General features: G+C 43.3%; 2 protein-coding genes across 4 annotated transcripts in view; one reads left to right on the top strand and one right to left on the bottom strand.

The window, feature by feature from the left end:
- Positions 1-98: 98 nt before the first annotated feature.
- Positions 99-3772, bottom strand: LOC128749040 (putative beta-lactamase-like 1). The gene is made up of 7 exons (XM_053848198.1): positions 3404-3772; positions 3203-3333; positions 2359-2462; positions 2136-2293; positions 1642-1850; positions 1400-1505; positions 99-1326 (listed from the first exon to the last, which is right to left on the bottom strand). The coding sequence occupies exons 2-7, from the start codon at positions 3306-3308 to the stop codon at positions 339-341; spliced, it is 1671 nt and encodes a 556-aa protein (XP_053704173.1). The 5' UTR covers positions 3309-3333; positions 3404-3772; the 3' UTR covers positions 99-338.
- A 68-nt stretch (positions 3773-3840) lies between these two features.
- Positions 3841-15087, top strand: part of LOC128749039 (ephrin type-B receptor 2-like) — a 28066-nt gene continuing 16819 nt past the window's right edge. Inside the window, exons 1-2 of one of the 3 annotated variants that reach the window (XM_053848195.1) lie at positions 3841-4088; positions 4642-4813. In XM_053848195.1, coding sequence (XP_053704170.1) covers positions 4729-4813 — 85 coding nt within the window. In that variant the 5' untranslated portion in view covers positions 3841-4088; positions 4642-4728. Of the gene's footprint in view, positions 4089-4641; positions 4814-6839; positions 7067-15087 lie in introns of those variants that run through there. The other 2 variants (XM_053848197.1, XM_053848196.1) reach the window with 2 other exon arrangements.

Genomic DNA, 15087 nt, shown 5'->3' with positions numbered 1-15087 from the left:
CTTGTTTTCCCTCAAATGAGTTGCAGAAGCTCTGAGGACAAAACATTTTTCTGAATTTATTCAATTAATTTTTGACAGAGGAGTCACAGGGCACGCGATTGAACAGCATCCAACTATTTATTGACATCTGGACAGTTGAATTCGCCAACACACAGAAGGCACTCCGAGACGAGGACACGGACAAACTGTATACATTCAATGGAGAGGATTTGTTCCGGTGGTTGAAGGCAAACTCGTGCCTGGCAATATAAAAGTGAAGTTTACATCCCTTTCAGAATCAGAGTGACCAAAATGAGAGCCATACGAGACGTCTTTGGCCGGGGTCACGCTCCCACCGATCATGCTTTGACTGAAGTGAAAAACGGCTGCCCGGCTAACCTCACTACCTTGTATGTGTTCAGTCCCGGAGAATCAAAGCCAGGCGATAAGCCTTTCTTGTTAAACTGGTAGAAATTAAAGAGTTGTTTGTCCTGCGTCTCCAGGGACACCGAGGCACTGTTGATCTTCAACTTGCAAGGGTACGGACTCTCAAAGACCAATCGGAACACTCTTTCCTGCAGGTAGTCCAGTCGAATGGTCCGGTATTTCGGTGGCACTGTTTTGTCCACCTGCGGCCCGAACTGCTGCAAGACGAGAACCCCGTCGGATCCCTCTTTGATTTCATAGAAAGTCATATTCCTGTAAGTGTAGAAGCCCTTGTATGGTTGTGGGTCTGGTGGAGGGCGTAGCGTTTGATGGGCTTCTCTGAAAGCATTGGCCACAGCGGGGATGAGGTCCTGATAGGACTGCCTTACAAGATCCTGGTCTGCTGGTCGGATGCCAGCCATGAGGATCACCAGTCCCAGTTTGAGTCTCGGTACGAGGGACAGGCTGGCTGCGTATCCATCCAGGTCCCCGTCCTTTCGTACCACATCGTAGCCGTGCTGCTCGTTGATTTCCCAGGGTGTTCCGGTGGCGTTGGCAAAGTAGCCCGCCTGGCATTTCAGTAGTGGCGTCATCATGGTGTTCAGGGTGCTCTGGTGGAGCAAGGGGCTGCCGTGTGCCCCTAACAAAGCCATTGCTAACTTAGCCATGTCGGCAGCCGTGGAATACATCTGACCTGCCGGTCGATACCAGCCCAGGTTGTAGAGTGGCGCCTGCTGGCCGTTGTTGTAGACACCCACCGCCATCCGTCTCTGGACGGTCGGCGTGATGTTAAATCCCGTCTCATCCATGCCGAGCTTTTCCAAGATATTGGCACTGACCCACCGCTCAAAGTCTGTAGCCCCTGCTCTCTGGGCTAAGACGTTAGCCAGCAGCGAGAAGGCGACGTTGCTGTAGTGGCATCTGAGGAATGAAACATTCTCTTTTAATGTCTCAGGTGCGTTGAGTGCCACGTGGGTCATGGGAACGTCCTCACCTGGTGCCAGGATCTGCCACGAGGATATCATCCTCCAGCAACTCAAGCGCTGCCTGTGTGTCTCCATTCCAAAGAAGATTAGTTGACCTTAATCTTCTGGGCAACCCTGTAAAAATATCAGGCGAGGAAGTCTTTTCACGTCTATTTAAGGACACGCCTCCCACGTGTAATGGGGAAGCTGCGGTGTTTAGCTAGGCAACGACAGCGTGTGTCAGCCCAGGCCAGAACTGCTGTACATTTACCAGAGAGATGGCTGGCCATCCGCCGTAGGGTCAACGCTGGGGAGCCACTTTTGGACATCCTGGCTGTAGAGCCACTGGAGCCCAGCGGATTCTTGATGGTGAAATTGCGAGCGTACTTGTCGAGCGGGTCGTCCAGGGAGTCCACCAGCCCGTCCTCCCACAGCTTGTAGAGCATCAGAGTGGGGAAGATCTTGGACAGGCTGGCAATCCTGCGAGTGCAGGGAGGCACCATTTAACAAATGAGATGTTGGATACACAGTCATTTATTAGTCTGCGCCTAATGTGTGATGCTTACGCCGACTAATACATGAGATGTAATCCTAATACCTACACCTAATTCTACTCTAATCCTCATCTGTATTAAGGCAAATGTCGAAGAGTTTGACTTCTGGCATGTCAGAGGATTGTGATTCAGACTGTTAGCGTAATGGACTGTGGATACTCTACTAGTTAGTGACAGATAAGCCAAACATTCGACCTTAACATGAGCTCACCTGTACACTGTGTACTCATTGGGGGGCGGGGAAGTCGGGTCACTCATGTTCAACCTGCCAAAATGTTCATTCCAGAGGATAGAGTCGTTTAAAACCACGATGGCAGACAACGCCGGCAGGTTCTTGTTGTTGGCACTCGTCCTCAGCAGGAGGTCAATCTGCAATATCGTGGCGGGATTACACTCATTTCCTCAATGGAGAGCAGATGACGGTGGACAGTCACCTTCTCCAAAGCCACCCTCAGTGAGGTGATGGGGTGTTTGAGAGGCACTGGCTCCGGGAAGTAAGGACACATCTCCTCTACCACGACCTGCTTCTCAACTGGTTCTGCAGATGAGAGGAAACACATGAAAATGAATGAGTTCTGGGAGCATCTGCTGAAACAAACAAACAAAAAACATAGAGTTATTCTAGGATTTCAGGGGTGTGTGGCAACAGAGCGGGATTCAAACATGGGACCATCTTGCAGAGAGGTCCCCACTACACCATCTTGATTTGCAACAAGAAAGTTACATGCTTGGGACTGGAATTGGAATTGAGCACAAATGTCAACACAGTTGTTAAACTATATCATCACATCAAACTTTGACTTTGGATGAGAGCCATGATAACACATATATAATACGTATGTAAAACATGAAAAATGAAATAAAAGCAACCTTAAAAGGACATCTATAAACTTATTTTTCATTAAGAAACTTATTTTAAGAAACATATTTTTGATTCCTTAATAATAAATAACATAGCATTGTTATTATCTAGACACAGAGATAGATCATTTCACTAATATTCATCATAATTTTGTGTCATATACAAGTTTATCTCTACAATTTTGACCCAGCATTCTTCAATGCACTCGCACTAGTCGAGTGACAAATTCTCTTAATGTTTGAATGCCTTGCAGTGAAGAGGAAAGGCCGCCCCAGTCGCCCACGCTGGCGCCCTCACAGGAGCTCTGCTTTTACTGGACTAGTAATCCTGCGGCTTCAGGTAATCCAGCACTTTTGGAAACAACTAAAGGCCCAGGAACTGCAGTACTCCACAGAGTCAAAGAAGGTGAAGTGTACCTGTCTTGAGTTTGGGCATCCGATACTGCCATATGAAGCAGAAGGTCATGACCACAGACAGCAGGAAGAAGACCACCATACCCAGCATGGTCCATTTCACCTTCATTTCAGTGACCCGGGTTAATGCTTGCCTGTATATAAGACACATTTCAAATAGCAACAGCGATCTCAACGCAAACACAAAAACACTGAGAGACTCACCAGGAAGCGCAGAGTTCTGAGTCTGTCTGAAAGTTACGCTGCACTGAGAGATGATCCACTGAGGAGCCCTCGCTGTCACACCACTACCTTCATACACTTAATCCTGAGTGTGATCCCTGAAGGCGGGATTCTATTCCCACTCCAGTGACATCATAATCTGCAGGGAGGCAGGGATGAGGAGGCCTTCTCTGCTCTCATCTATTACACCCTGCGCGCTGACTTGCAGCAGCCCGATCACTCAGGGAAAATTCAGGTTCAAACAGTGCATATTTCTCTCACTTTTATATAAAAATGAAACAAATACAATCTTGTCAGGAATTAACAAAAAAAAAAAAAAAAAAAATAGAGTAGAGTCAAACAAAAGTTGCACTCCACACCGTGGAGGTGCAGGTTACCGAGGGTCCCTGAACATCTCATGTACTTAGTTTTTTAAATGTGTTTTTTCCTTGTACTGGCCATCTAAAGTAACTTGTTTTGTTTATTTATTGATTTCCTTGTTATTATTATTTACCTCAATACTTTTCTTTATGGCTGTCAGAGGTGAACTCGGAGCTAACGCCGTCGACTAGCATAGCAATTGCATTCACTCACCGGAAGCTCCTCAACACCTGCTGCCGTGGCACGAGCGCACTCGAAAGTGTTCTCTCACAGTTTTCTCTGACTTGTAGTGACTTGCCAACATCAGGTAAGTGAAATATCTTAACCATATTATGACGGTTTTGGGTCTGTTCCCACCGCCTGTAAACATGTCAAAGCTGCTCGTGTTTCGCAGTATTTTGCAAAATAACTGACAAAACCGGTCAAAAAAGTATTACTAAGAAATATTACAGCGTGTTCGCTACTTTAAAATTAATATTTGTTCGTATAAAGTTATACGCATAACGCGACTTCTAGCAAGTGTCCTCTAGAGGGCGTAGTAGCACCTCAAACCTGACATCGCAGTCATATTTGAAGTTTCACAGTGAAATGAATGATAGAATAAATCTTGAGTATTTATTTATTAATTATTTGACAAAACATTTAATCTCACAGATTTGAGGTGTTTACTCGTCAAGTTCTAAAGAGTAAAAATCAAAGTGACTTAATTGTAATGCAAAACAGCGTACATGATGTCAGGGTCTGCAGCCATGTCAGAAGCCAAAAGGCAAAGCTCTACACTTGCCAATAAATCAACTATCCTACTCTCGTGACCAAAAGCATGAGATTGGTGATGCAAATAAAAGGATTTTCTTCACTAGGTGAATGGACTCTCCGCCTGAACCGCATCTTGGACGCCTCCTTGGTGACGTACTACAGACAAGTCCAACTGGTTGTAGGACCCTGGCATGACCCAGATGACCTGGCAAGACCCAATGCTAGGCGACGCCTTGGTTGTCCCTCAGAAGAGCTGGAGGAGTTTTCTTGTGCAAGGTGAGCCTGGGCCTCTTCCCTTTGTGCTTGACAATGTATGTAGTGTATAACATTGTCTAATACACGACTAAAAATAATAAAAAATACACACAGTGAAGTGTCAAAAAACATCTAAAATCAATCGCTGTAATGTTCATAAACAAGTCGATACAGGATGAGCCTGAAAGTTCAAAGGTCTCGAAGTACATGAAATATATAAGGTGTAATTTATATTTTTCTTTAAATCGACGAGAATAAAAAAAACAATTCTTGTAGGATTGTGTAGCTCCTGCGCCATGCAACAGCTGAATTTTTCCTGAATGGAAATGTAATTCCAAAACTTTGCTGCTACACACGTGTAGCACATGTATGAACAAGCGTCTCAAGAGTTAAAAGTGAAGCTACAGTTTAAAAATGTATATAACTCCTTGAATAAATAAACCTCTAGAATCTGATCACTTACGTTTATGTGTCTCAGATAATAATGCATGAAAGCGTGATTTGTCATATTAAGTTGTTACATAAAGTCTCTCCTTTTTTGACTATTATCACTAGCTATTTTCATCTGGTTGAACTGACTGGAAAATGTCCAAATAGACGAATGAATTGTTTTGTGTATGTGCGTGGAAACATGAGTATTTGTGGTGCAGTCATAATATTTCCCCAGAATTTAAATAAATTTCACATAGCAGCAGTAGCTTTAAGGCTTCCTCACATACATGATTCATTTGCAGTCGGGACAACTTGACGTTGATCAGGTCTGTCATGACAGTTCAAGAGTTAAACCGCAAAACATGGAAAATAATTCCCAAAGTTTGCTTTTTCACGCTCAGCTGGCTGATGGGGAGGCATTATGTTAGTCATAAATATTTAGTATAATCGTTCCCTCCGGTCTGCAAACATACATTATGCTGGAGCAAAGGCATGACATGAACTAACAGAAAGAATTTACCTCATCACTTTCTAGTTTGAAAGGAGCCAAATGCTGCACTTTATTCCCCAAACCCAGGACATCTGCTCCGTGCAGTCACCGCAGCTGCTCTGCCAGCACACGTCACGTTAAATTCTCTCTTCATTTATTTATAGTGCCGTTCATAAATAGATGTCTTTCACAAATCTGTAGTTTTGGGGCATAATGGAGGTATGTTTGATTGATGTCAATTCATATTTTCTTTTTCCCCCACCCCCTGCTTTGATATTGGAATGACACGTGGGCCTCCTCCAGACCTTGACATGGTTCAGCTCCTTGTTAATTGGTGGTGCATTGAGTTAAACAAGCGGTTTCTTCTCGCGCTTAGTGTCTATGTCCTCGGGTGTTTCGCACCTCTGAGCCCGGATCCCCCCTCTGAGCTGTTAGACAGTGAGAGCAGCCTTAGAAAGGCACCAGCTTTCCTGCTCAAATCTATGACCCACAAGTCAAGATAGATTATGTGTGATTGGGTCGCTGATGGCGCGTCTGACCTACAATCTGCTGAATTCTCATTGCTGTGTGCCTGAGCAAAGGTTTCCATGGAAACAAGCCCTGTGTCGCTTTAATCTGTTGTTGTGCAGCCCTCACTCATCTGGAGCCAGGCTGGATTCCTTTTTGTCAGGCCCATATTCTTCTGCTCTATTTCCTCACTGAGCTCTGCCTCTCCGCTGCCAGCACTCGCTCTCTCCCTCCTCCTCCTCTCTCATGGAAGCCTGACTCAGTGTTACGAAATCACCCAGAGAAGCTCCATCCATCCATCCATCCATCCATCCACCCACCCAACCATCCGGCCTTCCATTCATCCATGCGTGAATTATCATACAAGTACGGGACCAATTCGAATGCCACCTGGTTGCTCCCAAACTTCAGATCTTCTTCTACCAGAAAAAAGTGAAATGGACAGCTGAGTAAAATCACTCATAAGTAACTTGTGGTGTCCAAAACTGGAGCACAAGAAACATCATGAGCGGCCGTGAGAGGAAGGGAGAGAGGTCCAATTGTGCTCGCGCCCCATTAGCAGATCAGAAACAACACTAGTCGAGAGGAGAAGGTGTCCACTTGTTTTGTGGCTGCCCCCCCCTCCTCCCGCCGCTTGGTTTGGCCCGGATAGTCGCGGCAGCAGCAACCACTCAGTCTTCATCCCTGAGCTGACGATGAGGATGAGGAGGAGGATGCTATGTGTTAGTGACTGAATCAATGGCTGATGGATGCTCTAGCTGTTTCCAAATAACTGCTGGGCGTTGCAGGGATTATGGAGCTCCTGTTTTTGCTGTGGATACTACCCACTGTGTGGACGGCCGAAGGTAGGACTGTTGGAGCGGACCTCCATCAACACCCACAACAAACTGTTGTGTTGCCTTCGCTCGCTCATGAAAACTATTTTACTGTTATGGCTTTAAGCCGGCAGTCAATGTGAGTCATGGCTGACCTTCAGGTTTTTGCTGGGGAACTTTTGAAATGTGTGTGGATGCTGAGCAACGTGTGACACGAGTGGAAGGTGTGAAATTCACACTTTTGAGTGTGTTGACAAACAGACCTCAATTTAGGTGGCTGAGTTTTGAGCATCTGTGTTCCATACACATTTGGATGGCAGTAACTAGGTTTACTTCGATTTCTACTTCCCAGATGATGGATAAACAGCTCTGCATTATTGAGAGACTAAACCTTCAACTGTAAGAAACCTACTCGACTTGCAAAGCCGAAAAAAAAATGGCATCACATTTAGTGAAATCCCGAAAACAGCAGGTTGTTGACCACATGTTTTAAATTACTCATTTAATTTGTCTAGAATTGTGCTCTCAACTGGGCCGCAGTTTTGAGACTAACAAAAGAAGATTTTGGGGGGGGCGGGTGAACAAAAAAAAAAAGGTTAATTTGTTGTTTTAAAATATTCTTCGGCGACTCAACTTGGATCCAACTAAAATTAGCACAAGGAAGTTGTTCCCATTGGGAATCAGTGAGGAAACTATTTGGACAAAGTGCATTTGAAGGAGTACATTGTGTACATTGTGAACAACAGCGGCGCAGGATTACTGTAGGCTGTTCTACGCCTTCACCAGGGCCCCTGAAAGGCGTCTGACAAGGCCGCATGTGGTCTTCCTTGTGAATGGGTGGTGTTTTCGGCCAACCAGAAAGCACTTTGCTTGTTTATTATACGTACACCTGAGTGCAAAGTGTAATACACATACTATGCTTGAACAATGAGACAAGCTCTGGAATAGTACACCGGTGACTCTGGAGAGCATTATTACCTTCAGTGGACAATATAAAGGAATAACCTGTCGATCATACTGACCTCTGATTGACGATGGCAATAAAGTCTATCTAATCTGAGCGTTCTGTAGCAGCAAATAATTGAGAAGCAGCCCAAGTGTTGGAGAAAGGGTGAGACAAAGACACTGGGTTTTATCTGTAGTAATAGTGCGGGAGCTACTGAATGTCAGAGGCGTCTCTGTGTTCTCACTCCAACCTTATTGACTTGTTTGCAAATGGAAACCTTTAGGAACCATGATCAGGACCAAAACCTTGCCTGGTTGACTCCATAAAAAACTAAGATTTAAATACTTGAAAACCACAGACTTCAATTGAAATTTTATTTTTTAATAAAATCCTTATATAAATATTGATATGTAAATTCAAACCAAAGCAACATGTTAAAATGTCGCGCCTACACCATGTGAATTAAGGGAATGTTTGTTTTAAAATTTCCGATGATGTACACATCAATCAAAACGTCAAGAAATTGACCTTCATTTCATCCTACTGAGATTTGACCATTTTTTTTCCACCTACTTTATTATAGTGTTAATGTATTTAAAAATGAAGTTTATTTTTGTCTTTCTGCACAGACACTTTCCTGGATAATGTGAACCACATGTGCAAGCGTGAACTGACTCCACAGTGAACACAATATGTATTGCTTTATATACCAGCCTGATGGGAAGAACTGTCAACTCGGTGTTCCATATATGGCCAGGTGTTACTTGAAAGCAGGAAAACTTGCTGAGCTCTGTGACCTTGCTCTGCTAGCCATGCATCTATTCCTGCTGGATGAGTGGCCAGCTCTCCCCACTTTTCATTCCTTCTTGACGTCTAAACATCAAACGTGGAGTATTTACAAAGTAAATAAAAGCTGCTTTGTAAATACAGTATGATGTGGAGTTAAAGCAAGACAGTCGCAATGTCATGATTATGCTGCGACAGTGGCAGCAGGAGTCGAGCGCTGATGGTCTGGCTGATGGATTATTAATAACCAGAAGCACTCACTGCCTGCCATCTCAGTCAAGAACAAGCCATAGTTGGGTAAAGTCGCTCCTCTACATGCAGTGTTTTGTGGTTGATAGCTGAGATGCTTTTTCTCATCATAATTTCATAGCTGGTGAAGCGGCGACTGCATCACAATCTGATTTACAATTGACTTGTCAATAAAATCTTGTATCAGCATTCATTACGTATACCAGCAGTGGTACAAAATAAAAAAAACATTGTTATGGTCAATATATGTGACTGCTTGTTTTACCTCGATTACCAAAATTTAACAATGGAGTCGCTTTAGATTATTGTTTTGCAGTGCTATAGTGTTGTCTCCCTTTACCCCAGTGAACACTTAAGACTTCTTGGTTTATCTCATCGCATATCTTCAATAGATCAGCGCAGACAGAGGGTGAGATGCACAGACAGAGTGAGGTGAGGAGGAGAGAGCAGGTCAAGTGACTGGTGGAAGGGTCAAGGGTGGTCTTCAACTGAAGAGAATGGAGAAGACTGATAGGGGTGGTTCAGTTTGGTGGCGTTGATGGCGCTGAAATTGTCATTAGAAATCAGTATATCAGAGAAAGATCTTGTGTGGAAGCTTTGAGATGTGGAGAGGATAAATGAACAAGGCACGGGACGCGACTCAAGAGAAGCCATATGCCCTGGATGAGACCCACTGAATCAATAGATTTGAAGAATTGACCATTTTTTGCAAGCTATCACAGGAGAGACTGAAACGCTGAAGAAAGACCTGACCAGAAAGCCGTCAGACATCATGCTGAAACTGTCCAAAAAAAACCTGGTTTTCCCCTCCGAATCAGACCTGGAAGTGAGTCCAGCGGAAGAAACAATATGGAGTATGGAGTTGGTGATCATAATAATTTATTGAGAGCAGCTAGGAAAGACAAGATGAGAAACTCGTATATCAGAGGCACAGTTCCTAGAACTTTGGCGACAAGGTTAGCTGGACTCAGATGGTTTGGACAGGTGGAGAGGAGACACAGGCAGCGGTCAGATGAAGAAGGTCAGAAATTAAAGTGTAGAAGAAGAGGAAGACAGCGATTAAGGATTGTGGATGGTTCAAGGAAGACATGAAGAGGACTGGTGTGCCTACGGAGGATGATCCAGAGAAGAGTGGCGGACAGCTGTGGCAACACCTGGGAAATGCAGGAAGAAAAAGATACAAGTTGGTATGGAGAAACAAATGAAGGGTGAAAACAAAGACTGTGACGGACACAGTGGAAAAGATTGCCACAGTGAGGGAGGAAGTTTGAAGTCAACGAAACGAAAATGCCAAAATAAAAGTCAGCAGAAAAACTGTGAGCAAACTGCCAAAACAGAAGATGAAAATAATAAAATACAGGACAACACGTCAGTGGAAATCTTACCTCTGAAAGATAAAGAACAAGAGTCTAAAAGAAGTGAGAAATAAATTCCTGGAAATAAATACAGATGCACACATTTTCTTCCCAGCCAAGCTCAGAGTTCAGTTCCAAGATGACAGAAAAAGCATCACAGAACAGTGATGCTTGTACGACAAGTGCAAGGTAAAAGGAGCATAGAGGATTAGTGAGGAGGTTGATATGCTGGAAATAAATGTCACCAAAATTGTGGGAGGTTGTAGGTGACTGGCTGCATTCCAATTTATCTTGGATGGCAGCCAGTCATCATCAAATCTCCGCAGTCAAATGTAAAGGATGCTGGATTTGTTTTTACCATAGTAATTGCAGTGGAAGTCCATCACATATTGAGCAACACATTGTGCAAGGACACGACTGCCCATGACCTCTCGCCCAGCTTCACTTTCACTTTGTGTATTCACCCTGTCGTGGGTCGTAGTTTGGGTCCTATTATTAGAATTCCGATCACCATTTTACATTTTGTGATGTTGTGACCTTTAAAGAGTGAAACCCTCCTGTTGCCCCATGTCTCCAGTGAGTGACTCAACCCACATCTGGGGTCTAAAATGTGTAGATTGGATGCGATTGATCAGTGAAGACTGGACAGTCCGGGTTATATCGGGCTCTTTCCTGCTGCTGCAGATGCCTGGAGGGCTTGGAATTTTTTTCACAGCTGAATGGCGCGTACTTATTCCAACTATATCGTGGTTTAATGTGATTTGTGCCCAAGAGCAGCTTTTGTAGCTTCACATTAGGCTCAACATTTATTTCAATTTAAGCTTGTTCGTTTTCTTTTTTTTAATCCTCCCATGATTCTATGGGCTTTAAATCCACTCTGTCCATCGAGTCAGTGACAGTTCTTAAAATAATATTGATCCCGAGGGGACGTGACAGCGGTGTTTCTGCTCTGAGCATATGCTTGGTGACTGACGGTGATTGTGTGTGACACTTTATACCGGACACAAGTGAAACACAGGAGGCGGAATTGTTCAGCTTCAACACAGTGTTCACACCGCTCCACATTCAATGTCTTTCACCAAGTTTCAGCATCAAATCTGAGATAGATTGGAGCTTGGATTATGTCAATTCATTACACTTATTTTTTAGTTTGTTCTTACTGGAGGAATGGTTCATATATAAGTATGTTAATATAAAGTCTAAATATGCGTGCTGTTTTCTGACCTTTCTCTTTAATTCTTTTTTTTCTTATAATACAATTCCCTGCTTTGTATTTTACAAACAATTTAAGATGTTCTTTCACAAGTTTCATTCGTTTTACCTGAAATTACTAATAACTGAAGAATACCAGTTTTAAAATGTCTGTACTCAAAAGTTTATTTTTTCGATTTCTGTCAAATTATATTTATTTAGCTACATTGCATCATGACTTGTAAAATATAGCGGAGCGGCTGGCATTATTTTTTTTCTGTAGCTTTCACTCTCCCACTCAGTGGACACCGACGGGTGGCTGAATTAGCGACTTAAATTCCACAGGACACGTGGTGCATTGTCTGGCTCTGTCTGTCCTCCAAGAGACGGGTCACTAGCCAATGTTGCGGGGCTTTAACAACGAGTGTATCACGGACTGTAGTCGACTGTACTTATAAATATGGATTTAACTCACTGCACTATTGAATATGTGTTCAGCTATTGGACTGCAGACTCTTGCAGGCCATTTGAAATGACCGAAAGATTGGACGCCTTGTGACTGACGGTGCACCTGACCATATATGACTATACTTCATGGTCCTCAGTCATGAACCACAGATGTCATAGTGGAGCGGTTTACACGCAAGGCTCCTCATTTGAAGAGATCGTAATCTGTGCACACAGTCTCCAGGCAGGTCTCCAGCTGGTTAGTCGGGGTCTGAGAGGCTGCTGCCTGCCACTGCCGGAGTCTGATGCCGCTCTGATTTGCTCTCAGAGGGAGCAGACTGCTGCAGCTTGACTCATAAAGTGCCGGAACAGTATCTTGACTGAAACCCGTGATCAGCCATTTGGACATTTGGGAGTTGGATATTTTGTTCCTTATTTTCAGTCCTCAGAACTTTAATAACGTAGATTTGTTACAATAGTGACATTGATTTTTTTTACTTGTACTGGCATTTATTATTTTGTGAGAGGTTGACTTTTCATCATAGAAAATCATGATTAAATTTGAATCATAATTCCATCTCATATTTGAATTATTTTCAGAACTGAATGTTCTATTGTCTCACTCTTGCTTTCATTATTAACCATGGTAGGATTTTTGAGAATACCGACGCTGTCATTTAAAGCCTGGGGTAGGACTAAAAAAATATATATATGGCTAGTTTACCACAATGAATTTTAATATTTGCAAGCAGAATGATCAAATTGAAGTTGAGGCGATACACATGATGATGAGTCAACTACAAGTAAGGTCATGTGGAATTGGAGCTCTGTTTAACTGATCAAAATGAACATCAATGAACGTCCTCAGAAAACACACGTTAATTACCAGTGAAGCTGAGCCACAGCTTATGGTTTAGCGATTCTGTGAGGTTATTTGTCTACGTGATGGACGGCATGGCTTGGAGCATAACTGCCTGCCGGTCGATATCTTAGTGCGACCGATGTTTGATGGCTGAAAAAAACCCATTGATCTCTTGTGAAGTGTAGTTGTGAGCTAATGATCTTTGTCCTGTCTGGTGTTTCACACACATTTCAGTGACAATTCAAACATGAGAATGGTTGTGTCGATTTCAGCGACAGAAAGTACGTAAAACAACTAAGTGTTCAATACAGACAATGTTAATCAAGCTTCAGTAAGATAAGATAAATAAGAACAATTTCATTGCTGAGTTATTTGCCGTATGATTACAAAAATGTCTTTGTCATAGCTTTTTTAATGCATCATAAAGGTAAAGAGACACCTGCAATATTGATGCAACTATATAAAAACACCTTATGGTACAACCAATGAAAGTCTACAAGTTGGTACACAAAATGACATCAATAAAGTACACCTGTTGCTTGTGCACCTGATTATAATGTACTTGAGCAATACATGTGCTGTCATGAAAGTATCAAACATTTCACACTCCATATTCCAGGACTGACATGTTGGGCCTTCTGTTGCGCTTTCATTTCACCCTACTATGGCGATCTATCCTTTGTTTCAGTGTTTTACTTTGTGCTTCTCTAACCACCTTTGTTGGTGCGCTCATATGTTGTAAATCTGACAGACTTTCACTTGTACCTGTCGGCGCCTGTTTTCTGACTTTCACTGGAGCGCCTGTGTTGTTTTACATTATCAATACTGAGTTCCGGCCTCAGCACAGTGACCACTGGCCTATGGGAGCAGTGCCAGAAAAGATCGGGCATCAAAACAGCCCGTGACCTACTTCTTCACCGGCTGAGTTGTTTGACCAAACTTTGGAATTGGAAGTGAGTTCCGACACACTACAGGGCAGACCCTTGTCCTCAGAAGACTGCAATTACCCTTTAACTCAAGCCTCTTCATGTTTACGTCCTGTTGGTTTATCCACTCAAACCGATTATTGGTTTGGGCGTCAGGCAGAACAAAGAGAGATTACACTGGAATGTCGGAGATGCAAGCCTCCGTCCATCGAGGGGACACTTGTAAAATTGTGGTTCACATTGTGAGACATGTTCTTTAAATCACCAGGTTCAGGAATGGTTGTATTCATGCCCTTTTACAGAGAGTGGTTTTCTTTATTTATCATGTATGCAGCCACTTCAGCATGTATTTCCTGAAGAGGACAAGTGAACTGATGCTAGCAGACAGCAGAGGAGAGGGTTTATCTGGACACCACGGGGACGACAAATATAGAAACACGGTGGAGGACAGACCAGTGGGTGTTGTGCATCCACCCTTGCTGTTTCTCTGCTTATCTTCTCAAGAATATGAATATGATGTTCAGTATGCTTGGAACATCACATAAGTGAGTGATCCTAAAAAATGTTTTCATTGATATTTTTTGTGTTAATAATACACCTTAATTCTTTTTCCATTATCTGTAAGCCATTATCATAGAAACCTCTGGACATAAAAGCTCGAAATATTTGCTCGATGTGTCATGAATCCTTATGATGTATTGTTCAGAGATGCTTGTATGTGTCTGTCAGACTGCCTGTTTTGAAGCCTTTTTGGGAGGATACAGTGGTTGGTCTTACCTCAGTTCTCCCCTGAGGGCATGAATCAGTGCTCACTGCTTCTCTGAAAGAACAAGTTTGTCTTGCTCTTCTTTATTTCCCTAGTGAGATGGTAGAACTGTCTGTACCACCTGTAGAAGCACCTGACTGATGTTTACATGCAGAATATAGCAGTAGATGACAGATTGAAGGCAAGGGCAGCCACTGAGGGAAAATGGCTTTAACCATTTGGCATGTCCAGATTAAAAATTTGGGGGGTGTATGAGTCATGATTCTTCTCTGACTTGCTTCAGTCGAACCTCTTCGTTCCGTCCCTGCCGATTGTTAATATTGTTGTGTTCTCGTCACGCATTAGTCACATGACCCACTTCCACGCAACCTGTCAAACTCCTGGTGGGGAACATTCCAAATAATCTGTCGCATTCTGATTGAAGCATAGCGTGATGGGATTTAGATGCGACCCTGCACCGTCCCAAATGGCAAGAGGCTCGGGCCTGCCGTGAAAGAACCTGAGAACTTGTGGATGACTCGAA

Source organism: Synchiropus splendidus, chromosome 18 (genome assembly GCF_027744825.2).
Source record: "Synchiropus splendidus isolate RoL2022-P1 chromosome 18, RoL_Sspl_1.0, whole genome shotgun sequence".
NCBI classification, from domain to species: Eukaryota; Metazoa; Chordata; class Actinopteri; order Syngnathiformes; family Callionymidae; genus Synchiropus; species Synchiropus splendidus.
The sequence above is the reverse complement of the archived record's forward strand: the minus strand, read 5'-3'. Positions and strand labels throughout refer to the sequence as shown.

Coding starts and splice junctions, on each gene's coding strand:
- LOC128749040 (XM_053848198.1), bottom strand. CDS start 3,308: ATGAAGGTGAAATGGACCATGCTGGGTATGGTGGTCTTCTTCCTGCTG. Junction 2,294..2,358: donor TGAGGGTGGCTTTGGAGAAG/GTGACTGTCCAC, acceptor ACGATATTGCAG/ATTGACCTCCTGCTGAGGAC. Junction 1,851..2,135: donor AATGAGTACACAGTGTACAG/GTGAGCTCATGT, acceptor CTGCACTCGCAG/GATTGCCAGCCTGTCCAAGA.